Source organism: Neomonachus schauinslandi, chromosome 16 (assembly GCF_002201575.2).
Source record: "Neomonachus schauinslandi chromosome 16, ASM220157v2, whole genome shotgun sequence".
Classification (NCBI taxonomy): domain Eukaryota; kingdom Metazoa; phylum Chordata; class Mammalia; order Carnivora; family Phocidae; genus Neomonachus; species Neomonachus schauinslandi.
The window spans coordinates 8,948,717-8,975,133 of record NC_058418.1 but is presented as its reverse complement, the minus strand read 5'-3'; the positions used below and the strand labels follow the sequence as shown (position 1 = coordinate 8,975,133).

The 26,417-nt window shown below is 54.8% G+C and overlaps 2 protein-coding genes across 2 annotated transcripts; one reads left to right on the top strand and one right to left on the bottom strand.

Annotated features, from left to right (window-relative positions):
- The first annotated feature begins 8,059 nt into the window (after nt 1-8,059).
- Nucleotides 8,060-16,125, top strand: CALM3 (calmodulin 3). Its single transcript, XM_021681345.1, has 6 exons — nt 8,060-8,281; nt 12,698-12,728; nt 15,040-15,183; nt 15,356-15,462; nt 15,669-15,804; nt 15,948-16,125. Exons 1-6 carry the CDS (start codon nt 8,279-8,281, stop codon nt 15,974-15,976), a joined length of 450 nt encoding a protein of 149 aa, XP_021537020.1. The 5' UTR covers nt 8,060-8,278; the 3' UTR covers nt 15,977-16,125.
- A 6,751-nt stretch (nt 16,126-22,876) lies between these two features.
- On the bottom strand, nt 22,877-25,931 carry PTGIR (prostaglandin I2 receptor). Its single transcript, XM_021681180.1, has 2 exons — nt 25,164-25,931; nt 22,877-24,142 (listed from the first exon to the last, which is right to left on the bottom strand). The coding sequence occupies exons 1-2, from the start codon at nt 25,929-25,931 to the stop codon at nt 23,756-23,758; spliced, it is 1,155 nt and encodes a 384-aa protein (XP_021536855.1). The 3' UTR covers nt 22,877-23,755.
- Nucleotides 25,932-26,417: the final 486 nt, after the last annotated feature.

Sequence of the window (26,417 nt, the reverse complement as noted above, 5' to 3'; positions counted from 1 at the left end):
AAAAAATCTAGACTTTTCCACGTGGCAGAAATTTCCCCCACCACACACCCCTCTCTCTTGCTAAACCAGCCTTGGTTTTGTCCTGTTACTAAGTAACAGCATGCTCAAGGAAGGTGAGCTTTGCCCCAAAAACTGAACCCTGATTGGTCTGAGCCTTGCTCCTGTTTGCTAGTGATTGGTTTTAGGAGTGATCCTGTGACCCATTTTGGGCCAGTGAAACTTGAAGGGATTTGGGAGCAAGGTTTATTTTCTCTGATAAAAACAAACAAACAAACAAAAACAGAAGAGCCCTACTCCTTTTCATCCTGACTTGTGTTACTATCTTGGGAAGTAATGTCTGGAGCTATAGCAGCCACCTTGCACCATGAAGCAAAGAGCCTGAAAGTAGGAAATATTGAGGATATCAGACTAGAGGGAGAAAAAGAGTCTGGGTCCTTAGTTACATCATTGAGCTACTGACCCAGTCCTGGGCTGACCCTACCTCCTGATCTTCTATTATATTAGATATTTTTTTAAAAATAAAAACTTAGGGGCGCCTGAGTGGCTCAGTTGGTTAAGCGACTGCCTTCAGCTCAGGTCATGATCCTGGAGTCCTGGGATTGAGTCCCGCATCGGGCTCCCTGCTCGGCAGGGAGTCTGCTTCTCCCTCTGACCCTCCTCCCTCTCATGCTCTCTGTCTCTCATTCTCTCTCTCTCAAATAAATAAATAAAATCTTTAAAATAAATAAATAAATAAAAATAAAAATAAAAACTTAATCTGATACAAAAATTACAGATAGGTGACCAATTGTGACCATTTAGGGATACATGGAGCAATCACAAAAATAGAATGTGAAGAGGTAGAGTTAGAAAAACAATCATCAGGGGCGGCTGGGTGGCTCAGTCGTTAAGCGTCTGCCTTCGGCTCGGGTCATGATCCCAGGATCCTGGGATCAAGCCCTGCATCGGGCTCCCTGCTCAGCAGGAAGCCTGCTTCTCCCTCTCCCACTCCCGCTGCTTGTGTTCCCTCTCTCACTGTGTCTCTCTCTGTCAAACAAATAAAATCTTAAAAAAAAAACAAAGAAACAATCATCAGTAGCAATGAGCACCTCAGAGCCCAGATCTGGTTTCTAACATTCTCCAATAAAAGGAGGCTCCTTGGAGAAATGGCTGATTCTAGGACTGCAGCAAGAAATGTACAAAGTGATCCTGGGATATCTTATAGTGCCAGAAAGTAAAAATGTGCCAACACACACACACACACACACACACACACGATGAGTGGATGCCAAAGGGACACAGAAGGCAACGGAAAGAGCTCCCAGTAGTCAAAGCTGGAACAATCTGAGCAAGAAAATAAATAATGTAGTATTGTATTATAAGACATAGTATAAAATAAATATCCACAAGTCCACAGTGATAAAATAAAATGATTGAATAAGTAAACAAATAGGGGAGAATTTCTTGGGATTTCTTGGGTGGACTATATGTTCCAAAAACGTATGTAGATATTGCCCTCTCAAGGAGATGGAGCATAACTCTCTACTTCTTAGGTATAGACTATGCAGAGTGACTTCCTTCCAAAGAGTACAGTGTGGGGAGGGAGGGGAGAAACAGTAACTTTATAGGGGAGAAATCTGATGAACAACAATGTCAGCCAGGTGCTCATCAATAGTGATAAATCATGTACCCTTCTTATGATGTGATGAGAATGGCCGTAATCCCAGTCTCATCATGAGAAACATCAGAAAACACCAACAGAGGGCTGTTCTACAAAAGGCCTGACCAGTACTCCTCAAAATTCAAGGTAATCGAAACCAAGAAAATCTGAGACACTGCCACGCCCAGAGGAGGCTAATGACATGATGAGTAAAAGTGATGTGATCCTGGAACAGAAAAAGGACATGAGATAAATGCCAAAAACTGGATTTTGGTTAATAATAATATATCAATATTGGTTCATTACTTGTGACAAATGTACCATACTCATGTAAAATCAATAACAGGGGAAACTGGGTGTGGGGTATATGGGAACTCTCTGTACTCTTTGCAACCTTTCTGTAATCCAAAACTATCCTAAAATACAAAGCTTTTAAAAATACAGAGGAAAGGGGTGCCTGGGTGGCTCAGTCCTTAAGTGTCTGCCTTTGGCTCAGGTCATGATCCCAGGGTCCTGGGATGGAACCTTGCATCGGGCTCCCTGCTCAGTGGGAAGCCTGCTTCTCCCTCTCACTCTCCCCCTGCTTGTGTTCCTTCTCTCGCTGTGTCACTCTCTGTCAAATAAATAAATAAAGTCTTTAAAAAAAAATACAGAGGAAAGAATGGGATACTAAAAAATACACAGTTAACCTAAAAGAAGACAAGAAAATAGGAACAAATAGCAGATGGATCAAATAGAAAGTGCACAGCAAGATGGCAAACTTCAAACCATGATTAATCACATTAAATATAAATGAACTAAACACTCTGATCAAAATACAGAGATTGTCAGGCTGGACAAAAAAGCAAGACCCAACTATATGCTGTCCACAAGAAACACACTCTATATATAAAGATGGAGTCACATCAAAAGTAAAAGGGTAGAAAAAAATATACCATGCAAACAGAAAATATAGGAACCTAGAGTGTTCATATTGAGATCAGACCAACTAGACTTCAAAACAAGGAATAATATCAAAAATAAAGATGATAACTTCATACTTATGAAATCATTTGTCAGGAAGACATAACAATCATAAATGTAGATGTACCAAGTAACAGGGTTTCAAGATACATGAAGCAAAATTTGACAGGTCTAGACGGGAAAACAGACAAATTCACAATTACAGTTGGAAGTGTTAACACTGCTTTCTCAGTAGTTGCTAGAATAAGTAGGCAAAAAACAGTAAAGACATAGAAGACTTGAGCAACACTATCACCCAATTTTACATAATTGACATTTATAGACTATTCCACACAACAACCACATTCTTTCCAAGTGCCCATAGAATATTAACCAATAGGGCGCCTGGGTGGCTCAGTCGGTTAAGCGACTGCCTTCAGCTCAGGTCACGATCCTGGAGTCCCGGGATCGAGTCCCGCATCGGGCTCCCTGCTCAGCGGGGAGTCTGCTTCTCCCTCTGACCCTCCTCCCTCTCGTGCTCTCTGTCTCTCATTCTCTCTCTCGCAAATAAATAAATAAAAAAAAAAAAAGAATATTAACCAATATATACCATATATTGGTGGTCCATAAAACAAGTCTCAATAAAGTTCAAAGGACTGAAAAGTATATTCTCTGATCATCATGGAATTAAATTAGAAATCAATGACAAGATACATGGGAAAACCCCAAATATTTGAAAATTACACACAATAATAAATAATCTAGAGACCAAAGAAGAAATCACAAGGGAAATTAGGAAGCATCTTGAACTCAATAAAACTAAAATGCAACATGCCAAAATTTGGGGGATGCAACTAAAGCAGTGCTTAGAGGGAAATGTAATTTTAAATGCTTATCTTAGACAAAAACCTACCGTGGATTGGAAGTATAATGTAGTAGTTATGAGCATGGAACCTGAAACCAGTCTGTTTGGTTCATACTACCTAGCTGTATGACCTTAAGCAAATAACTTCTCTGTGCCTCAGTTTCTTCATCTTTGGGACGGAGATTATAAATGTATTATAATAGTACCTACCTCAGAGCAGTGCTGACAATAGAAATATAATGCAAGCCACATGTGTTGTATTAGGTATTCTAGGACTCACATTAAAAAAGTAAAACAAAATACATGAAAGTCAATGTAATAATATATCTTATTTAACCCAATATGTTCAAGATAATATATTTTCATTATGTAGCAGTAGCTCCATTTCAAGAGATCAATGACTAGGTGTGGCTAGTGGCTACCATATTGGACACAGACCTCTAAAGTACTTGAAGAGTCCTGGGCACATCGGAAATGCTTTATGTGTTTGTCAAATAAGTATCAAGAAAGATGGGTTGCCTGGCTGGCTCAGTTGGAGGAGCATGGGACTCTCGATCTTGGGGTTGTGAATTCGAGCCTCATGTTGGGTATAGCAATTACTTAAAAATCAGACCTTCAAAAAAAATAAATAAAAACAAAAATTCCCCTTCCCCTACATCTTAAAAAAAAAAAAAAAAGACTAGTTCTTATTATGAACCTCATTCAAAAAAGCTTGAAAGTGACTGATCGGGATACATATAAGAGTAGAATTGCTAGGTTTTAGCAAATGTGCACCTTTGACTTGCCTATAGAGATTGCCAAATGGCTTTCTGTTACCAAGACCATGGTATGGTCATCAAATTCTGCTTCCCGTGTCTTCTTCTGGAGCACGTGAGAAAACATACTTCCCCATCCCCCAACAGTGACATGGGACCACGTAGCTAGTTCTGGACAATGACATGTGAGCTGAATCGAGAGGTGTCACTCCCAGACTGAGTCCATGAAAACTCCCCAGGAGATTCTCTGATCTCCCTCTTCCCCAGCTGCGGCAGCGTAGAGACCTTGGGGAGAGATGAAAGAGCCCAGGTTAGCAAGTCACCACGTGGAGGACAGCTGTCCTGCAACGCAGCTGAGACCCACAGTAGACTGCGTGAGAAACTTTAATTGTGTTAACTGAGATTTTTGCAGTTCTTACTGCACTATAGCCTAGTCCAATCTAACTGATACACTCACTAGAGTGATTCTATCAACACATACTCCCACCAACAGTGTAGGAGAGTTTCCATCTCCTCGTTTTTCTTTATTTATTCAAAACATGTTTATTGAGCATGTACTACATTCCTGGCTTTAGTTTGGACACTGCAGATAACCACAGTGAGCACAAAAGACAGGAAGATTGAACCTCATGGAGCTTAAATGACAGTGGAAGATTCAAACTATAAAAAGAATTACATTATCTCATAGTTGAGGAGGTGGTCACTCCTATGAAAAGCCATAAAGCCAGGTAAAGGGGATTGGGAGCATTGGGTTACAATTTTATTTATTTTTCTTTTTTTTTCCCCCCTCCCCGCGTTGGGTTACAATCAAGATCCTGATATCAAGAGTCACATGCTGTACTGACTGAGCCAGCCAGGAGCTCTGAGAATGTGTCATTTGAATAAGGAAGGGTGATGCTAAGGAAAAGTGAAGCCCTGTGGCTATTGTGAGAAGAACATCTCAAGAAGAGGAAAGAATACAAAAGCCCTGAGGCAGAAGCCAGACATAAGTGTTCAAGGAACAGCAAAGAGGCCGGTGTGGCTGGAACAGAGAGAGTGAGGGGGAAAGCACAGGCAGGTGAGATCAGAGAAATCACAGGGTCACCAGATTGTGGTGTGGGTCCCCTGGACTCAGTGTGAAAATCAATAAAAGGAAACCTCATTTAAAATGGGTTCGGGAGGGGCGCCTCGGTGGCTCAGTCCTTGAGCGTCTGCCTTCGGCTCAGGTCATGATCCCGGGGTCCTGGGATAGAGCCCCGCATCAGGCTTCCTGCTCAGTGGGAAGCCTGCTTGTCCCTCTTCCACTCCCCCTGCTTGTGTTCCCTCTCTCGCTGTGTCTCTCTCTGTCAAATAAATAAATGAAATCTTAAAAATAAAGTACAATAAAATAAAATGAGGTCGGGAGGCCAGAAGGGGGAGCTCCCACTCTCTACCATTCCAATTGCAGACCCCAACAGGAAGAGAGTACTTCGCATTCCCAGCAGGCAGAAGCTTCCCTCACAACAGCAGCAGGGAGGAAGAAAGATTCTCTCCTGCCTAGCAACAGCCCAGCCAATGAGAGCGGTCACAACTCAGCCAATGAACAGCCTCGACACTTCAAACTCCCGGATCGCTCCAATGGACCTTTGGTTTGTAACAACCCCTCGCTAACCTGCCCCCGTTCCTCTGTAAAAGAATGCTCCTCTCCTTTGTTCACAGGATGAGCCTAAACGCAAGGAAGACTGGGGAATGTAGTTTTTATTTGGGGTGACAATGTGCCCAGCTACACTTCTATTACTCTTGAAGAGAGGGAGAATGGATCGTCGAAGACAAATCCAATCTCTCTCACTGGTAGTGTAATGGTGTTTAGGAGTGTGGACTTTTCAGTCAAATTGCTTGGGTTCAAATCTTAACTCTACCTCCTTGACCACGGGCAAGCGACTTGATTCTGTTCTTGGTCAAGCCTTCATATCTCTCTGGTCTCATCTAACTCCAGTGGCAATGCAACAGTTTCATCAAATGAAAAAAAATGGAAGTAACATATCCATAGAGAGGCTGAGAATTAAATGAACTAATGCACACGAAGTGCTTGGAATGGTGTGTGGAACAGAGTAAGTGCTGAAAGACGTTACTTGTAGTATATTTGCTATTTCATAACCCCAAGTAATTCAGGAATTAAGATCTGCCTGGTAGAAATTCAGAGTCAAGAGAAAGAGAGACAGAGAGGAGGAGAGAGCATGAGCATGCCTTTGTTTCGCTTATTTGTTCAGCAAATGTTGACTGGGGTCCTTGGCCTTCTGTTTCATGGCCAGTGCTGATGACCAAGACAGAGTTTAGCCCAGCTCATATCCATCAGGAATTCTTTGGGTGCAAGTGATAAAAACTGAACTCAAACTAGTTTGGGATAAGAGGGAAATTTTAATAGTTCGTGTACTCAAAGTCCCGCATGATGGTGTGCAGCTGGCCTCGAGAGTACTGGAACCAGTGAAGTAAATGCCAAAGGGACTCTCACTCCATCTCTTACTTGCTTCTCCCTGGTGTCAGTTTTATTCTCTCCTCCAGAAGTGGGAAAATGGCCACAGACACTCTGGACCTATTCCTTCAAAGCCTCACCACCCATAAAGAAAAAAAAAATTTTTTTTAAGATTTTATTTTTAAGTAATCTCTACACCCAACGTGGGACTTCAACTCATAACCCCAAGATCAAGAGTCATATGCTCTCCTGATTGAGCCAGCCAGGCACCCCCATAATGAAAAGGCTTCTTGCCCCCAGACTCCAGATCCAAAAACCCAGGGAAGGACTCTCATTGATTCAACCTACATTCTGTGCCAGGTGGGACATAAGGAATGGCCCAGCTTGACTCACTTGCCCATTCCTCGGCCAATGATAGGGGGATGAGGGGCGGGGCACATAAAGGAATGGCAGCTCCTATTCTAAACAAAAGAAGAAGGTTGTTTCTGAGCTCCAGTAAACAGTTTTCAGCTAACCTTCGCATTATTTTTCCTCCTACAGCTGGAACCTTGGAACGAGAAGTGCAAGAATCAAGTGGGTCTAGGAGATACCAGAATGGTTGGGAAGTACGGTCTCCCCAGCGCAGCCCAACACAAGTCCGTGCATACAGGAGGCGCCCCATTAATGCTTATTGAATGAATGAATGAGTGCCCTGTTCCCAGAGGCTGTCCTGTGACCGCCCCAATTTCATAGACTCTGAGCTGATCAAGCGTGAAGCGGGGGTAGGGGTCCCGCACACCTGTGGAGTGCGTCTCAGGGCGCAGACACCTGCCCCCACAGGTGGAACCTCTACCGGAAGAGCAGAACCTTGAAGACCCCGCCACCTCGTAGGGCCCAGATGGGGGCGGGGCTTCCAGACCCCAGAATTTTGGATTGCACCATCTTCCCTCTGTTAGAGGGGAGAGCCGAGATAGTCCTTTTGCATCTTCCGCCAGCCCTTTACCTCTCCCTGGCCACCAAGACGATGTATTTGCGTCTCTAACAGCCACCCAGCTTCTCCCTTCGCCTCCTTACACCTCACGGCTCCCCGCAGGCACACACTTCAAGCTTCCCCACCACCACCACGCAGTGGCTCGCCCCAGTTTGACGCATTGCAGGGAAGGCCGGACCAATCGGCACCGCGCTCTCATTTCCGCCATGGCCTGGGCCCAATAGCGGCGCGGCTCACACAGGGACGCGTCACGCGCCGCCGACCGGTGCCCCTCCGCCGGGGAGGCAAGTAGAGAGGATGCAGGGGGGCGGAGCGCGCGGCGACGGAAAGTAGTCCCGCGGCGGGTGCGCGCGCGCGCGCGCGCGGCCGGAAGCAAAGCCCAACTCTGTGTGGGGCGGGCGCGAGAGATCCGCAGGCGCGTCAGTGCAGAGTGGGGCGCGGAGGGATCCGCGGGAGCCGCAGTGCGGCGGCACGCGGGCAGGGCGGGGCGGGGCCGGGCGAGGCGGGGCGCGCGCGCGGCGGCCGTTGAAGGACCGTTGGGGCGGGAGGCGGCGGCGGCGGCGCGCGCTGCGGGTAGTGAGTGTGGAGGCGCGGACGCGCGGCGGAGTTCGAGCTGCAGCTGCTGCCGCCGCCGGAGGAACCTTGATCCCCGCGCTCCGGACACCCCGGCCTCGCCATGGTGAGTGAGGCTGGGGGGCCGCCCAGGCTGGGGGTTCTGAGGCGGGCACGGCGGGGCAGGACTCCTGAGAGGGCAGGCGGACCCAGCATAGGGGGTGTCGGGGCCCCGGCGAGCGCCCCTGGACCCCTCTCGGCCCCCCTGTCGGGGGCATTCGAACCCCAGAGCGGGATGTTTGGACCCCAAAAGAGGGTTAGGGGCTTCAAAAGTCACTTTTAATACCAGGTGAGGTGCTTAGACCCCAAAATGGGCACCCGAGCTCTCAGAGGGGGCATCTGGACCCTCAGAGGGGGCGTTTGGATCCCAAAAAGGGCTTTTGGACGCAGGGTGGGGCGTTGGATCTCTGAGGTGGGGTGTTTGGACCCCTTGGGGGGCGAGGTAAGAAGCATTGGCCGGGAAGGGGGTATTCGGGCCCTAATGAACACTTTGGATCCTAAAAGGATGCGGGGAAGGGAGATCAGAGGAAGGCCAGGCTGCCGGGGCGCTCCCGAGAGGGGGCCGTGTGTAGCTGGACCTGGGTGGGGAGAGGGGCAGGGATGGGGGCGACTTCTGCAGATCAGACCCGGGAGGGGAGGGGGGGTGTTCTGGGAAGACCAGCATTGCAGAGGAAGGAGGAGGAGGGTGAGATGCAAGCTTAGGGGAGGAAGAGCCAGGGGTGGGTGGCAGTGGAGGTTAGAAGATGTTCTGGGAGCATGCAGGGACTGAAAAGGATTGGGGTCGGGGAGGTGATTAAGAGGGAATGGCAAGACTGGTGCTTGGCAGTGGTGGGGGAGCAGGAGGCCTCGTGGTTGGTTTGGGGGGCAGCCAGAAAAGGTTCTGAGGTTACTAGTGGCTGTTGAACTAGAGAGGCTGGTTTTCATGGGAGGGGGCTGGGGCGGAGTGTTGTGCTGGGTCCATGAGAAGGTGGGGGTAGGAGAGGAGCCTGGCTTGGGTGGTGGGAGGTGAGGTGGAAGGAGGCCTGGGGGGGGTGGGGTAGGTGTTGGAGGAGAAAATGAATGGCAGCCAGTGTGGGCCTAGATTTGATTTGGAGGTGAATGTGGGCAGCTCCCTGGAAGTCTCCAGGGAAAGACCAGGACAAAGACTGTTCAGTCTAGATGGGGAGTGGGCTGCAGAGGCCGAAGGGAGTGGCCATACGGTCCCCCTTCCCCAGGAAGAATGGGGCTGGGCAGGAGGCACCCCGGCAGTGGGAGCAGGTGGGCGGAGTTGTTTGGGCCCCTATTGCGCACTGAAGCCGCATGAAATGGGGGTGGGGACCAAAGTTTGGGATGCATCAAACGAGCCAGCCTTTTAAGCCTAGAATCTCACCCCCTCGCTGCCCCTTTCAGACCGAGAGAGCGGCTTTTTCCAAACTGGAGTGCTGGTTTTCTTGTGGTCTCCAGCTCCGTGCACTGTTCTGCATCTCCTCACTTGTGCCAAATGACAGTGCAGTACAGTGTGGCGTCGGTGACAATCAGATGCCTGTTCCCGGGGCCTCGGGGTGGGGGGCTGCAGAGCTTGAACAGAGAGGACCTCCAGAGGGACCCCGTCATCTGCCTGAGGGCCACTTGTTCCGTTTGGGGCCCCTCACTGGGTGCCTCTGTTAATTCGCACAGCTGGAGCTTTGAGAGAAACCCAGCAGACTAGTTCTTTCCTGCGCCCTGCCACCCACAACACTCACAGCCCCCCCAGGCTCAGCTTCGGAACCGTGCGCAGCCCTCCTCCCTGGCAAGGCTGGGGAGAACAAGCAGCCGCTGCTGTGGATCAGATCTCATACTTGCTGACACAGACCTGGTAGCTCCGGTTGCCACTACCCCATTTTCCCCCAGTACGACCTCGCTAAAGGGGCCCTCAAGTACTTACTGGCCAGTGCCAGGAGGCCCCCCACCTCCCACATAGGACCAGAGCTTTGGCCGCAGCTAGTTTCTCTTCCCACTTGTAATCAGCAAGGTATGGGTGGGACAAGTCCCTGGTAACCGGCCTTGGACTTTGGCCTGAGCACTGTGGCTCCTCCTTGGCCCGGGTGAGGGGCCCTGGCCTTGGTTTCTGATCTCATCTAACACTGCTCTCTGGCGTTGGCTGGGGGCTGGGTCAGGGCAGAGAAATAATACCCTCTTCCCTCCCCCACCCCAGGGCTTTTTTTCTTGTCCGGCCCCTTGCTGGAGCCGAAGGAAGATGAGGGGTAAGGAAGGAGACCAGCTGGGTTATTTTGGAGACAATTTTGATGAAAGCAGAAAATCTTCAGATTTGGAAAGGGAAGAAATCCCAGGAAGGGGTCCCTGGCGAGGACAGTTTCCCGGGTGATCAGTTCTGTGGGCAAGCGGCCATGCTTTGAGGGCTATAGCTCGGAGCTGGGACCTTTGCTTCTCCACCCCGGCGGGGGTGGGGGTGGAGGGGGTGGAGGAGAGGGTCTCCTAACCAGGAGGAGGCAGAGCCACGCCTGTTTGCAGCAGCCCCGCGTGGCCATGTGGCATGCCTCCTCCATGCCTGTCGGCCGGGAGTGGCAGCCATGGGCCTTCAGAGCCACTCCTGGGCCTGTGGGGCCACCTGTCCCAGACCCTGACGGTGCTGCCCAAAGGGGGGAACAGTTGGGCTTCTTGCGGAGTGGGGCGGTAGGGGTGGGAAGGGCCCCGATCGGGCTGGCTCCTTCCATTCTGGGCCAGGCTGAGCAGCAGATGGAATAGCAGCCCTCCTCCCCACACTGTCCCTCTGCCCTCGGTTCTTTTCCCTCTCCCCTGGCATTGCCTGGCCTTGGTAAACAGAAGCCCATCCTGTCTTCTCGCTTTCCCCCAGCAGCTTCCTCGGGTGTCACGACCAGGCTTCTCTGCCCGTGGGAGCCAAGGGAAGCGGCCAGAGCAGGGGGCTCGTGGGCCGGAGCTGCCGGCTTGGCGTTTAGAGCCCAGCAGCCCCACGTCTTGTTTGAAGGCAATGCAGAAGCATCTCCATTTGGCCTCCTAACCTTCCCTTTAGACTTTGGCCTTTTCCAGAATGTGCGTGTGTGGTGTTTTTCCTTCTCTACCTTCCTTCTTCCCTCCTCTCTTAGCCATCTCTCCTCTGTCATCATCACTTCGATTTCCCCTCCCCTTCTGCCTTTTTGGGGCTTGGCCTCAAGTTCCTTTTCCCTTAGATTAAAAAAAAAAAAAAAAAAAAAGGAAAGGATATTTTAGACCAGTTTTTATGTTACCGGTTCTTAGTATTTGGGACGGGGTGGGGGTGGGAGGGTCACTGCTAGCTTCCAGTGGAAGCTCTGGAACCACTGTGCAGACAGTTTGCACTAGTTTTGAGGGCTCCCTCAGCCTCAAGGCTAGAGCCCTGCCGTGGATGTGCAGCCCCTTTCCCCTGACTGTAAGAGGGAGTAAAGGAGGGGACGGTTGTCTGGGCACCAGGCAGGGTGGTGCCCTCTTGGCAGCATTTGCCAAAACCAGGGAAAATTCCTGCATTTGGGGCCGAGAGCTAAAAGTTGGGGCCCCCCCCCCCCCCCCCCCAGCCCAGCTCCTCCGGAGGACACCAGTGCCAAAAAAGCTAGTCTGTGCCTCTCCCCTCCCCCACCACCCCCAAACCCCGCATGCAGCAAGGGCTGCCTGCCACCAACTGGCCAGTACCCAGAGTGGCCAGGGCTGGAAGGGGTTAAAAACTGCAGTGAAGCTGGGGAAGCTGACTTCAGTCCTCCAGCCTTTGCCGCCATTGCTGCCGCTCACTGCGGTCCCCTCCCCGACACTGGCCCTTCCTGCCCCAAAGAAACAGAACAGAACGGTGCCCTGCGCCTGCCCTGTGGGCAGGGAGGGGCGGAGCGGCTGCCTCTGGCCTGAGCAGGGTTCTTTCGAGTACCCGGGGCAATTCGGAGCTACCAGTTAGGAGAATTCTTGCCGGCTGCATCCACTGTGCTTGGACCTGCTGCCTCCAAATAGGTGACACAGAAACTAGCAAAGAGCCCCAGACATCTTCCCTCCGTCCTACCCAAGGACTGGCCTGCTTCAGTTTGGAGCCTTCCAGAGCTGCTTGATTAGGCCTCTAGGGCAACTGCTCCCTTCACTCAGCCTCTGGGGCTCTCGGCGGCAGCGGCGACACGACACGGAGACATGAACCCGTGCTGTTCGGGCTCAGCTGGGCTGGGGCTGGGGCAGAATGTCTCCCAAACCACTGTGGCTCCCAAGCACTGGGTCAGGATTGGAAGCCCTTGGGTCTGGGCAACTTAATTGGGCCCCGTAGCAGGCAGGCCTGAGTTTCTGGTCCACTTTAGTCCCCAGCTTCATGAATCACCAGACTTTCTCCCAGAACCTGGCTGTCCTGCAGACCCTGACCCTGGCATGCACCCCCTTTGCCCAGGTGCATGGGATGCCCTGTGGAGCCGGCCTCACCAGAGGGGGCTGGGCTGAGCAGGCAGGACGTGCGGACCATGGCTGGCGAGCCTGGTGACTGACTCTCTCCTTCTCGCTTTTCCAGGCTGACCAGCTGACTGAGGAGCAGATCGCAGGTGAGCTTGCCTACCCTCCTCCTCCTCCTGCCTTGGGAGGGCCTCTGCATCCCCAGTCAAATCTTACTCCGGCCAGAAGTGGCATCTGACAGATGAACTCGTGTGGCCCCTACCTCAGTTAATGCTGGGCCTTGTGCTTAGAACGTTGGGAACCATGGTTAAGAGCACACTGCACCCCAGTGACACCAAACCCCCAGGGTCCTGAGCCAGGCATTTACCAGATGCCAAAACTCTGTTCCTCTCCTGGCCGTGGGTCATCGGGGGCCTTTCATTGCTCAGTGGCTGCAGGGTGAACCTGGCTCTCTGTCCCAGCTCCTGCCAGTTGGGCTCCGAACGTGAGCCTCCCCGTGGGGCTGCAGAGCTCCTGTCCCACTTTAGGAGCCACCCAGGAGATGGCTTGTCACTCCCACCTCTGCACTTGCCTGTGCTTTGCACTCCCCTTTGCACGTGCTCGCAGTCACTTTCCTCTGCCAGAAATGACTCTTCCCCAGCTCCTTGCACGAGCAGCTCCTTCCCATCATCTGGGCCTCCGCTCGAATGTCACCTTGGAGAGGCCTTCCCTAACTCCCCGGCCCCGACAGACGGCCTTCCTGGACCCTCGGTCCTGTCACTCTGTGTGTTTCCTTCGTAGCCTCTCTCACTGTCTGGAAGTCTTTTCTGTCTTCACCTGCTGTATCTCCTGTCACTAGATGTGAGCTCCTTGAGTTTGGGGCTTTGTTTTTGTTGGTCCCTGCTGTACCTTCAGTGCCCGGAATACAGTAGGTGCTCTATAAATTTTTGTTGGCCAAATAAATGAATAAAGGAATGGTTGTATATCCCCCAGTAAGCCAGAAGAAATCCTGGAATCCCATGTAATTCATTTTTTGTAGCCACCTGGCCCCTCCACCCCAGAAAGGTCACCGCTACAGGAACTGACCTGTGATTCGGTGGGCTTCTCAGTCTCCCTCTCCCAAGACCGTGAGCTGCTGAGGAGAGAAACCAGCTCTCGGTTTCTCTCCATAATCAGGGGCCAGCACAGAGCAGATAGGAGGAAGGGTTCACGGAGTGGGCCCTGGGCCCCAGCAGCTGCCCCAACCCCAGCTTTGCTGTCACGTCCGACAGGCTGCGTGATAAGTATTGAATGCCCCGCATCTGAAGCGGGACGAGGCAGGAGTGGACTTGCCTTCTGTCCTTTCCTCCTGTCCCCCACCCCCCAGCGCACAGTCACACCTTCAGTTTCGAAACTCCGGCCCCCAGTGGCCATGGAGACCCACCGAGGAAAGCTGGAGCGCCACCTCGTTGTTCAGTGATCATGAGCTCAGGGTGTCCCCATGACCCACTCCATGCCCTCCACGAGAACAACCAGGCCTCAGCACAGGGAGGTCCCGGCATCCCCAAGGAGACACCTCTCCCTGTGACCCCGAGGCTCGGGGACACAGCTTCTCGGCTGTGTGCGTGTCTCCCGCTGCACCTGCCACCCACACCCCGACTCTGCCCTCATGTGACACAAACACAGACTCCACTCTCCACCCTGTCCCCATTAGCAAACTGTCCACCACCTCACCCCAGCCCACACTCTCTGGGAATAGGCTGCCAGGCATCTGTTCTCTGAGGGTTTGGGGGTAGGGAGCACCAGGCGCCAAAATGGGCCCAGTGGGAGGGCCACAGCCACGTGCTTCTCTCCCTGCGCCCGATGCGTCCCCAGCTGTGGCCTTCCCACTCGGCGCCACTAGCTCTTCATCCCGGCTTGGCAGCCGTCCCCTCTCCTTCCATCCCCCCACCTAGCCCACGCGCTGCCCGCCAGCCGCGCTCTGCCGCTGCGCACCCCCGCACCCCACCGCACGCGGCCGCCCGGCTCCTCCTCCGGAAGCCGGCAGCTTCGGCTCGGGGAACTGGGCTGGGAGTACCCCCGAAGGCTTTCGCAGCCTCCCCTTTCCGTCCCAGCCGGGTGACCTTGGCTGGCAGACCTCAGATGGAGATTTCTCTCAGCTCTTGTCCATCCCGTGACATTAGTCCATTTCATCATTGGAGGGAGAGGTCGAAGCCAGGGACCAGCAAGAAATGTAGAATTCTCTGAGGAAGGCTCTCAGCCTGTTTCCCCTCTGTGCTCACCGAGCCAGGTTGGCCCCACAGGTAGCTTTCCTTGACACAGAGTAGGTGCTTAGTAAACGTTGACCGAAGGAAGGAAGGGGTCTGGCCCTGAGCACCGAAGCGAGGGGCCTGGACTGGAAGTCTTGTTCTGGCTCCTTCCGACAGGACTCCCTTTACCTTCTCTCACAGAGGGCTTTCCCTGTGGTCCTTGACCTCTGATTCCTTCCCTCTCTTACCCCAGAGTTCAAGGAGGCCTTCTCCCTGTTTGACAAGGATGGAGATGGAACTATCACCACCAAGGAGTTGGGGACAGTGATGAGATCCCTGGGACAGAACCCCACCGAAGCAGAGCTGCAGGACATGATCAATGAGGTGGATGCAGATGGTGAGCCCCACGGAGTGGGTGTATGGGGGCTCTCTTCTCGGTTGCGTCTCGTGACCCCCAGGAGCCGTCCTTGGGGCGACGTCCAAGCCCGTTACTTCCTCTGCCAGGGCTCTGGGGTGGTCTCCCAGGCTCCGGGCCGAGAGCATTCCCGACTCCCTTCCCCACCTTCCAGGGAATGGGACCATTGACTTCCCGGAGTTCCTGACCATGATGGCCAGAAAGATGAAGGATACAGACAGCGAGGAGGAGATCCGAGAGGCGTTCCGTGTCTTTGACAAGGTAGGTAGTCGCTTGCCACAGTGGCTCAGGGACTCCGGCGGAGGGACAGAGCTCGGGGGGGGACCTTCCACAGGCCTGGATTGCAGTGCCAGCGCCATTGCCCTGCGACCTCAGGAGGCCCCCTTCCCCTGCCTGCTGCCGCTCCCGCCCGCCCCCACCCCCAGCGGAGCCTCCCGCTCAGAGCCTTCCCCTGTCCCCACACCCAGGACGGCAATGGCTACATCAGCGCTGCTGAGCTGCGTCACGTAATGACGAACCTGGGTGAGAAGCTGACTGATGAGGAGGTGGATGAGATGATCAGAGAGGCCGACATTGATGGAGACGGCCAGGTCAATTACGAAGGTGAGCGGTCGCCGGGGCCCCACCTCCCCGGCTGCAAGCGCGAGTCGCGGCGTCAGGAACGAGCCCCAGGTCCCTCGTGTCAGAGGGCGGCTGGCTCGGCCCACTCGCCGGCTGACCTGCTCCTTCTCTGTTTGACTTCACAGAGTTTGTACAGATGATGACTGCCAAGTGAAGGCCCCTGGGCAGCTGGTGATGCCCATTCTCGTGATCTCTCTCTTCTCGCGCGCGCGCTCTCTTCAACACTCCCCTGCGTTCCCCGGTTCTAGCAAACACCAGTTGATTGACTGAGAATCTGATAAAGCAACAAAAGATTTGTCCCAAGCTGCATGATTGCTCTTTCTCCCTCCTTGAGTCTCCTCCCATGCCCCTCATCTCTTCCTTTTGCCCTCCCCACTTCCATTCACATCTTCCAAGGCCTGATGCATTCATAAGATGAAGCCCCCTTCCCCTTAGGGGAGCCTCTGCCCTCCTCCTCCAGCCCGGGTGGCTCTCCTCTGTTTTGGTTTGTTTCCTTTCGTGTGTCATCTTAATTTGGGTGCTGGGGTGGCTGCCAGCCCTGTCCCAGGGCCTGCGAGGGAGGGGATGAGGCCTCGCCCAGGCAGAAGAGCATGCCTTTTGCTGTTGCATGCAACCAGCCCTGTGATTTCTGTGTGCACATCCCAGCAACCTTTTGGGGCAGGGGTGCCAAGAGAGGCATTCCAGAAGGACTGGGGGGAATTGAGGAGTTGTGGTGTTGACTGGATATGGTCCAGGACAGGGTCGAGGGGCAAGGGAGTCTTGGAAGCTGGCATTCTTTTTACCACTGGAGGGGGCCGACTCACAGAAGGGGACGGATAGAGCGAACACCACTCAGGTCCCACTGGCTGCTATTCTGAAACCATCTGATTGACTTCCTGAGGTTGGGCTGGGTGGGGGCTGCTCAGCTGGTCACTCTACAAATTGTACGTGCCCATGTTTCTAAAGCGATCTCGAGCTGTTCTGTGAATACCTGGTGCTAACGTCCCAGCCGCTCCTCCGTGACGCACCTGCCCGCCCGCACCGAGGTCCCCTCGTTGGAGCGGATGTGGGGATGTTGCTTTGTCATGTACAGGTTATCCTTTGGTTTTTTTCTTTATGCCCCTTAAAACTGATCCTGTCAAAAACCATGCCGGGCTAGCTGAAGGGTGGGAGAGGGAAGATGAGGCCCGCCATGCTCTCGAGAGAACACACCTGCAATAAAACAGTCTTGTGGGCTAGCTGCCCGGGGGACTGGTGGCCGAGGGCAGCTCTGCTCCCTGGTCAGCCGGCCCCTCCCGCTTCTCCATGGTGACTCGGTTCGCTCCTGAACACCTGTGCTGTCTCTGTGCCCTCTCCCCCCTCGCCCGCCTGCCTGCCCCCCCACTCCCCCGGCGGAGAGCATGATCCGTGACCTTGCTTCTGATTTTCGCCTCTGGGACAAGGAAGTCAATGTGGGCAGTTCGGTCGTCTGGATTTTTCTTTTCCTTTTTCTGTTCATTTCATCTTGCCCCACCCCCCACCCCACCCAGGTTGTTCAAGTGGCTTCTCCTGGGACCTGCCCAGCTTTGAGAATCTCCTCATCCACCCTCTGGCACCCAGCCTCCGGGGGAGGGGAGGGGAGGGACGGGGCGTAGTGGGAGACCCAGCCAAGAGCTGAGGGTAAGGGCAGGTAGGCGTGAGGCTGTGGACATTTTCGGAGTGTTTTGGTTTTGGTTTTCTTTTCTTTCTTTTTTTTTTTTTTTTAAACCGGGCAATATTGTGTTCAGTTCAAGCTGTGAAGAAAAATATATATCAATGTTTTCCAATAAAATACAGTGACTACCTGACGTGGCTCCTCCCCTCTTGTCTCTGTTTCTGGGCCTGCTCCCTGCGTGGGCCCTGCAGCCCGGCCCTGGGAGAGCCTTTCCTGCATGCTCATCCTGGAGCCTTGTCCTGGTCATGGCAGCCAAGAGGGGACCTCTGAGCTGGATGCTGATCTGTCCGTGCAGCCCATCAACCTTGGGGCCCCGGGGCGGGGTGGGGGGAGGGGGCAGAGCACAGAAGCGCGGAGACCAGCGTGTCCGTCACATGAATGAATGCGCCATGAGGACTGGCCGGTCCAGGGCCACAAGAGCAGCCCACTGAGCTGAGACCTGAAGGCTGAGCACTCACACCATGGGAGGGAGGGGCATCATCCAGAGGAACAGCAAGAAGGCAGACCCTGGGGGTGAGACCCTGGTTGGCGACTCTCCGGGTGCTCTGGGGAAGGGGTGACATTGACTGAATGAGTCAATGTCAGTCAAGCGGCCTGCACACCCTGGGGACCTGAGCTCACAGAGCTTTAGTGAACTCCCTGGAGAGGGCACGGAGAGGGCACGGGACAGGGAGATTTGAAACAACCCAGAACATTTACAAACTACAGAAAGCCCCTTAACTTCCCTGCCACAAATGGGGATGTGAAGAAGAAAGGCCTGGGGGCCAGTGGTTCTGTAGGGAAGGCATAGAATCCTTGGGGGCTTTTCCCAAAATAAAGAAGCCCTGCCCCCAACTGCAAATCCCATCCGCTCACCCGTACAGGGGTGCAGGGAATGAACGGTTAACGGACACTGTCTAACTTGTGACCTGCTCACACACGACACAACCACAGCGGCTGGGCTGGTGGAAGCAGAACCGAATCCAGTGGAATAAAAAAAAAAAAAACAACTTGCTTTCACCGTGGGGTACGGCAAGTGCTGTTCAGTCTTGATCGGAGGCTCCCACACCGCGGGCGCACCTCTCAGCCTCCATGCGGGTGAGTCCTGCAAGCAACCATTTGGGCCGGACGCTGTGAATGCAGACTAGGAAACTGAGGCCCAGAAGAGTGAAGAGGCTACTCCAGGTTATTGAGGCAAACCTCAAAAGTGGCAGGGCTGGAATTTGAACCAGAGCTGACCCCAAGCAGTCCAGGCTCTCAGCTTCCCCTCCATTAGACTTTTAAAACTGACTTCAGGGGCGCCTGGGTGGCTCAGTCGTTAAGCGTCTGCCTTCGGCTCAGGTCATGATCTCAGGGTCCTGGGATCGAGCCCCACATCGGGCTCCCTGCTCGGCGGGAAGCCTGCTTCTCCCTCTCCCACTCCCCCTGCTTGTGTTCCCTCTCTCGCTGTGTCACTCTCTGTCAAATAAATAAATAGAATCTTTAAAAAAGTAATAATAATAAATAAAACTGACTTCAGGCAGGCCAGAGCCAGAGCCTAAGCCAGTGGGAGGGGTAGGCTGAGTCTGGGGTCACAGTGGTCAGGTCTAAGATGGGAGTTGCCCTCTGAGCTGCCAGGACCCCTGTGGAAAATTCTAGTCTTGTGGTTGAGAGAAAAAGTTCTGGTGACCCACAGAACTGGGCTCCAAGTCCCATGTGAGCACTCATTCGTGAGTCTGTGCACTCCCTAACCCTCAAGGTCTACCTCTGCCACCCGCTCCTTGATGACCTTGGGGCAGTGATTTCACTTCTCTGGGCCTCAGTTTACCTGTCTGCAAAATGGAGATGAATAATGACCCTATAGGAGGAAGATCATGAAAATACCCACTTCAGAGGGTTGTGCCAACCACTTTCTAGACCTGTCTCATTCGGGTGGCACGCAGGCCATGGAGGGTGCGCATAGGCGTGAAATAAGTATGGAGATCTGACAGTAGAGAACTGGGGGCCCCGGGCAGGTAAAGGCTCTTGTACCATACTTCCTGGCAGTGGCTGAGTTGGGTCTCAAAACCCCAGATCGTTTGGATCCCAAACGCCCCACGCTGCCTGCGTGACTCTAGCTCCTATCATTAGTTTTCCCCCTTGGGCCCTATGTTTTGAAAGACTTTTACTCCTGGACAGGCTGCCTTATTAAATAATCATGACTTCTCTTTCCCATGCTTTATTAATCAAAGACACATAGACGGCACTCGGAGCTTCTAATGGACGTGGGGCAGGCCCTGAGGGAGTGGACTCCAGCCCAGAGCGGGATGCTGAGAGTGGGGATCATTTCCAGTTCCGGCTCTCGGGGCCACTGGACCAGCTCACACCTGTCCTTAGCGGGCGACCAGCCGAGGGACACAGTGGGAGGTGCCCTACCCAGGGCTCCCTCCCTTCCCCCCCCAGGGTCGTGGCCACTGGGAGTACTTCTAAATGTCACTCCCCATGTGACCAGCAGGTGGGGCAGTGACTACAGAAGGCCCCAGAGAGCTGCCACTCCCGGGGACCCGCCAGTGCGTGTGTGTGCGCGCGCGCGCGTGCGCACGCGCGCGCTTGAGTCCCATCTGTGGGCCGGGCCCAGTTCTAGGAAGTCCAAAATGAATAAAACGAAGTGATAAATGCACAAAGTCTCCTTCGCTTCCTGACGCCCACTCCATGCTAGGCAGGCCCCTCGGCTATGCTCTCAGCACATATCCCAGCTCGCAAATTTGTATTTTATTTTTTCTGCTTATTGGAATACTTAGTTCTGTGATTATTAAGTTGTCATCCAACTGGAATGTGAGTGAGAGAAGGCCAAGGCCGTGTCAGTCACTGCTGTATCCCCAGCAGGTACAGAGCAGCCTTGGGCCCCGGGGGGGAGGGGGGGGCGGGGGGGGGGGGCAGATTCCAGGGAATTGTTGAGTTAATGAATGAGTAAGAGGCTAGGAGGTCAGAGTCAGATCCGTGAGCACAGTTCCTGGGCTCACCTTCTTCCAGTCCTCAGGTCCCACTCTGCCATCCCCTCCACGAAGCCCTCCCTGATGTCCCCTTAGATTGCACCCCACCCCACCCCATCTCGCAGCTCTGCCCACTCTGGACTCAGAGCCCCAGGAGAGCGGGCCAGGGCTGTCTCTGTCACCGCCATGTCCCCCGCATCACAGTCTCAATAAGAGCCTGCTGAGTGAATGAGCAAATGTCTGCGCCAGGTCAGGCTGCAGGGAGGACCGTCATGGAGCCCAAAAGTGCCCCAAGTGCCTGAGATAGGTGCGACTAAGTCTGCAAGGAGAAGGAATAGGGGCGCCTGGCTGGCTCAGTCTTGATCTCAGGGTTGTGAGTTCGAGCCCCACGCTGGGTGTAGAGATGACCTAAAAATAAAATCTTTAAAGAAAAAAAGAAGAAGAAGAAGAAATAGTTTAAGCGGGACCTGAAGGGCCAGGGTGCTTGTGACGAACGGCGAAGGGAAAACGCTGTTTCAGGAAGGGTGAGCTCAATCAGCAAAGAGGCGGAAGCCAGAGAGGTCACGCACAGGCTCTGGGAGAATCCTCGGTTGTCTGGCTGGGGCTGAGCAGGGAGCGAGGGAGCTGGCCCTCGGCTTCCAGGCGGTGGGGGCCCTCGGAGTTTGGCAATCAGGGGAGCGACCGCTCAGAGAGGACTCCAGAAGCTAGCGGAGAGGACACACGGCCGCTCAGGGGGTCGGGACACCAGCTAGGAGAGGAGTTTCCAAATCCTCCCCCAGGGGCTGCGTGTAGATAGATGGGGCGGGAAATGCTTGCGAACCCCCGAGCTGGAAGACAGTGTACACATCCAGGCCAGAGGCGGTGGGGGGTCTGCGACTATACAGGGGGATGCCGAGGGCGGATGGATTCTTGAGATGTTAGGCCTGGCGGGTGAAAGCCGGCAGAAAACCAGCTTCCGTGCTGAATCCTCACTTCCCCTTAATCCAAATCTGAAAAATGGGGATGATAATAGCACCCACCTGAGGCTTGGATGCTGTAGGTTCGAATGCCCAGCCCTGTGCTACCTTCATTTAGTGAGCCCTGAGAGGCCAGAGAGACAGACTGACCCACTTTCTGGGCCGGCACAAAGAGTGGAGGCGAGCGCCCCCTGGGGGTCTTGCCTGGACAGGCAAGCAGGCCCCGTTCTCTGGCCTCTCGCTCCAAATGCCCCTCTGGGGCCCCTCCACCTACCCCATCTTTTCCCTACCACCCTCCGAGGAGGCCCTCTGGGTCGGTCCCCACTGAAGCTGGGCCAGGTTTGGCGACAAAGGCCGGACTCCACCTGATGTTTCTTGCCCCATTTGGGTTTTTGTACAGGTCAACCTTTTTCATTACCAAATTCAACCAGTATGTCACTCTGGCAAGACTCATAAAAGTTTCTAAACACCCTCAATTTTTTTTTTAGTGTCACATTTTTTTTTATTGTGGCAAAGTACCCATAACATAGAATTAACCATTTGACCATGAACAATTCAGAGACATTTAGTACCTTCACAATGTTATGCAACCCACAGCGCTATCGGGTTCCAGAACATTTGCATCACCCCAAAAGGAAACCCATACCCAGTAAACCAGTCATCCTGACCAATTTTTAACTCTCCCAGACACACCCTTGTTCTTCTGTAACGTGATTTGAATCATAGTGGTCAAAAGACCAATGGAGCGAAATGTTGCTTTTTTTCAGCCCACATTTGCCCAGTAGCCACAGACAACAACAGCAACGACAGGATTGCAGTAACAGTCACATTTTTGTGGTTTTTATTCCAGACAGGCCCTGTGCTCGGCTGCTTATCAGAGGGAATCAGTTAATCCTCCACACCACCCTGTAAACTGAATTCTAGATTATGATCGCCATTCTGCACCAAAGGAAGCCAAGGCACAGAGAGGCAAAGCCCCTGGCCAAACAAGGGAGCTGGCTTCTGGAGACAGAAAGGTCAGCTTCCCCCTCAGACCGTGCTTCCTCCTCGCTGTGTGACCTAGGACTGGCGATTACCCTCTCTGGACCTTGATTTCCAGCTTCTGTGGAAAGGCTCCAAGGACATCAGGGCCCAGGACTCACTGATGTGAGGTGCTGTTATCTCTCCAGAGGCCCGTGCCTCCCTACCAGGCCTGTCCCCAGGTTCACGTTTACCCTTTTAACCCCGGATCAAGTGCTTTCAACCCTGGAGCAACCGCATAAGGGGAACTGGGTGGGGCGGGGTGGGGGGGAGGGTGGGTAGGGAGAAAAGGGCTTTCCGGGTTACCCTAAACACCACTTCCTTTCCTGCCAGTCAGCTCCGTCCCGAGCACCCTTGATCTTGGGTCTCCCTTGAGGGCAGGAAAAGCCCGAAGGCTGGAAATCACCCCAGCGGAGTCCAGGGCGGGGCAGGGACCGGTCTGTTATCTCCAACACCTGCCAAGTCGGGGCCGCTCGCTGTTGAATGAATGAATGAACTTGTTGCGAGGGCTTGGAGGACACAGGATGTGAGGGCGGGCTTTGTGTATGAGCCACAGCTCCTCCTCCAGGGACAGGCTGTGTCCCCCAGGGTGGGTGGAGGGGTCCCTGGGATCCGTAACTCCCATGCCTTTGTCCTCCGGTCACCCCACACACACACCCGGGCCCCCATGGTCCACATCTTGCAGCCCACCAAGCCGCGCGGATTCCCAGGCATGTGTCCAGCAAGGCTACTTACAATGCAGCAGTCTCTCCTTCCTCTGGCCTCCCCCCTTGGGGGGGCGGGGGCTTCCAAGTCTGATGGGAAATCAGGAGTGAGGGGAGGCTGGGAGCTGGTCCAAGAATCCCTGGCTCCCAGGAGGCAGAGAGGGGCTGGCTTTTGGAGTGGCCTGGGAGAAGGCTGGGTTGTCCCCTGGGGGGGCTTGGGGTGGGCAGCAAGCACCCTGAATGGATGAGGGTCAGAGCCAGAACCCGAACCAGAGCTGACCTGGGCGCACAGAAGCTTCTGGGAAACTTTTCTGCCTTCTAAATATTTAGACAGCGAGATGGATGGGCAAGCGAGGGCCAGACTGGGCCAGCCGGGCCCCTGGTTATTTTGAGAGAAGTGTTCTTTTTGTGCTCCAGGATAAATGTTCCTTGTCTCCCTCCCTCTCTACCAGAGCCTGTCGGGGCCACCCTGGAGGAGGAGAAAAAGGGAAATAGCAGCTGATCGCCCCCCACCCCGCATTCAGGGGGGTCAAGATTCTGGCAGGCAAGGACTCCAGGGTCTCATCTCTGCTCGTCCACCCGGCAGCTGTGCCCCTGAGCCTCAGGCTTCTGCTCCCAGAAGACCGGGCAGGAGATCATGGGCAGCAGATGTCAGCAGGGGGAGCAGGCGGCTGTGGACCCCATTTTGGATGACGTTCCCACGGTGCTACCAGCTCGCTGCTCCCGAGACACGGGTGCCTCCTGCCCCTCGCCCCAGGCTGACAAAGGTACCCAGTTCCCCTCCTTCCCCCCGAGAGCAGTGGGAGCCCTCGAGTCCTTCCTCCCGGAGGCGGGCCGGGAGAGGGGTGTCTGCGAGTCGCGGTGGGTAGGCCTGGGGCCCAGGCAGCAGAACCAGAGCCTGAGCCTCTGGAAGACAGCCTTGCGGAAAAGGATGAAGACCCAGGGGTCCAGGATAGGGTTGAAGGCGTTGAATCGGAAGGCAAGGAGGTCCCCCATCTCACTGCTGTCCGGGGCGATGGCCTGCGTGAAGCCTCGGATCTGGGGGCAGGGCGGGGGCATCAGGAAGCACCCAGGAATCCTCTGACCCCCACCGCACACCCACCCCACCCTCGCTCCCCTCCTTCCACGCGCTTACTGGCAGGAATGAGGGAGGGGTGCCCTTCAGCAGGGGAAGGAAATAAGATAAGATGAAAAGTAAGTGAGAGATGCATCGGGGAGCAGAGGGAAAGAAATCCCCAGGAAACCACTAGCCTAGAGGAACAGAGCAGAGGTTGTGTGGGTGAGTCCTGGGGCTATGGCCGCGTGTCTCTCTCCAAGTTTCCAGCCTGTGAGTCATCCGTAATCCCCCCAAAGCTTTGACCACCAGCCCTTGCATTTACAGAAAGAGAATTGGAGGCCCAGAGTACAGGGCGGGGTGGGGGAGGGCCGATGACTGGGGGCTGCCCCGCTCAATTCCTGGGAGGCAGGCAGGAGCTCTGCCCGAAAGGGGCAAGGCCCGGAGAGTCCCTGGCAGAGGTGGGGGGGGGGGGGGGTGCGGGGGCGGGAGGTGGTGGGGAAATCAGACTCTGCGATCAGACAAGCCTGAGGTCCAGAGCTGGCTCTGTGTGACTGTAGAGAAGCCACATCGCCCTCCATCTGTAAAAATAGGGACCGGACAGGAACTTGGGTCCATTCCTTGCTAAGTGCTGTGGAATGGGTGCCTAAGGTCATTTGAAGATGATCTGAGAGAGAATTTGTAAACCACAGACACAGAACAAGGGCTCAAGGACTGGTGGATCTTATTACCATTACAGGGGTGCGGCAAGGTTGGGGTGTGTCTGGGGGGGTGCTGGAGATACGAAAGGGGGGGAGCCAAGGGCTCAGGAGGCGTCCAGTGGGGCAGAAGCAGATGGGGAGAGACCTCTCCAGAAAGTTGGGAGCTGTCGGACCGCGCCCAAAGCCTCTGACCTCTTGGGGCTTCAGCGTCCCCGCTCTGGGAACTAGGCCCCCCCGCTGGAGGTTGGAGCTGGGTGCTGCCCTCCCCCCGCTTCCCCCCACCCCGACTGCAGAGGGGACTCACCGTGAGGGGCAGGGAGCACACGGCCATGATGCCCGTCATGAGGGCCAGCAGAATGAGGTGGTCCACCTCGTCCTCCCCTGCCCGGGGGCCGGGGACCAGCGAGCCCTGGTGGCGCCTCTGCTGACGGTACATGCGGCAGAGGCTCAGGGTGACCGAGCTGTTGCATAGGACGGTGGCGGCCACCAGCAGGGCCACGAGGCTGGCGTAGGCCAGTGAGAAGGCGCAGCCGCCCAGCTCCGCGGAGCGCATGCGGATGAAGCACCAGCTGCCGGGGCAGTACTGCTGGTGTTGGCCCAGGCCCAGCAGGGGCAGCGAGCAGAAGAGGGTGCAGAAGGCGTAGATGGCGGGCAGGGCCAGGCGGGCGCAGCGCGGCCCATCCAGCTGAGCGTAGAGGTAGGGGTGGCTGAGGGCCAGGCAGCGCTCCACGGCCATGGCGAAGAGGATGAGCATGGAGGCCAGGCCAAAGAAGGTCATGGCGAAGGCGAAGGCGTCGCACAAAGCGGGGTGGCCCTGGGCCAGGCCCAGCAGCGAGCTGTTGCGGGCGTAGGCCACGAACACGGCCGGGCTCAGGAAGCAAGTGCCCAGCAGGTCAGTGACCGCCAGCCCGGTGACCAGCACGGCAAAGGCCGAGGGGCGTGAGCGTCGCCGCGCCCCCAGGATGCCCAGTGCCAGCCCGTTGCCCACCACGCCCGCCACGAACATCAGGGTGCTGGTGGCCGGGCCTACCGAGTCCCGCACGTAGGTGAGGTTCCTGCACGAGTCGGCCATCCCCCTCACCTCTGGTGCGGCCTGGACTAGAGCGGTCCCCAGGGGGGAGGGAGGGTAAGGGGGAGCCGGGGGTGGGGGGGCGCCCTGAGGCCCGCTCATGCCCGCCGCCCTCCCCATGGGCCACCCCCAGTTCTCCTTGTGTGTGCGGCTGGCTGTCCGTCTGTCCGCCCCTCTCTTCTCTCCCCCTCTCTCCTTCGTCCTGCCCTCTCCCTAGTTCTGTCCTTTTCCCCCACCCCTTGCCCACCCGGTCTCCCCCTCTGCCTCTCCCTCTCTCGCCCCAGCAGCCTCTACCCACTCCTCACCTCCCCCTCTGCCTCTCCCTCTCTCGCCCCAGCAGCCCTCTACCCTCTCCTCACCGCACCTCTGCCTTCTCTCTCAGTCCCCTCCTCTGTGCCCTGCTCTCCGCTCTGCTGGCTATACCGGTCTCTGCCAGTCAGCTTCTCCTTACTTCCCTCCCTCCTCCCTCCTCCCTCCTCTTTCCTCCCT

What these genes read in the sequence shown, in the direction of transcription:
- CALM3 (XM_021681345.1), top strand. An exon ending in CAATGAGGTGGATGCAGATG is followed by an intron (nt 15,184 to 15,355) that starts GTGAGCCCCACG and finishes CCCACCTTCCAG; the next exon opens with GGAATGGGACCATTGACTTC. An exon ending in CGGCCAGGTCAATTACGAAG is followed by an intron (nt 15,805 to 15,947) that starts GTGAGCGGTCGC and finishes TTGACTTCACAG; the next exon opens with AGTTTGTACAGATGATGACT.
- PTGIR (XM_021681180.1), bottom strand. Translation starts at nt 25,931, where the DNA reads ATGGCCGACTCGTGCAGGAACCTCACCTACGTGCGGGACTCGGTAGGC. An exon ending in TGTGCTCCCTGCCCCTCACG is followed by an intron (nt 24,143 to 25,163) that starts GTGAGTCCCCTC and finishes CCCTGCCCCCAG; the next exon opens with ATCCGAGGCTTCACGCAGGC.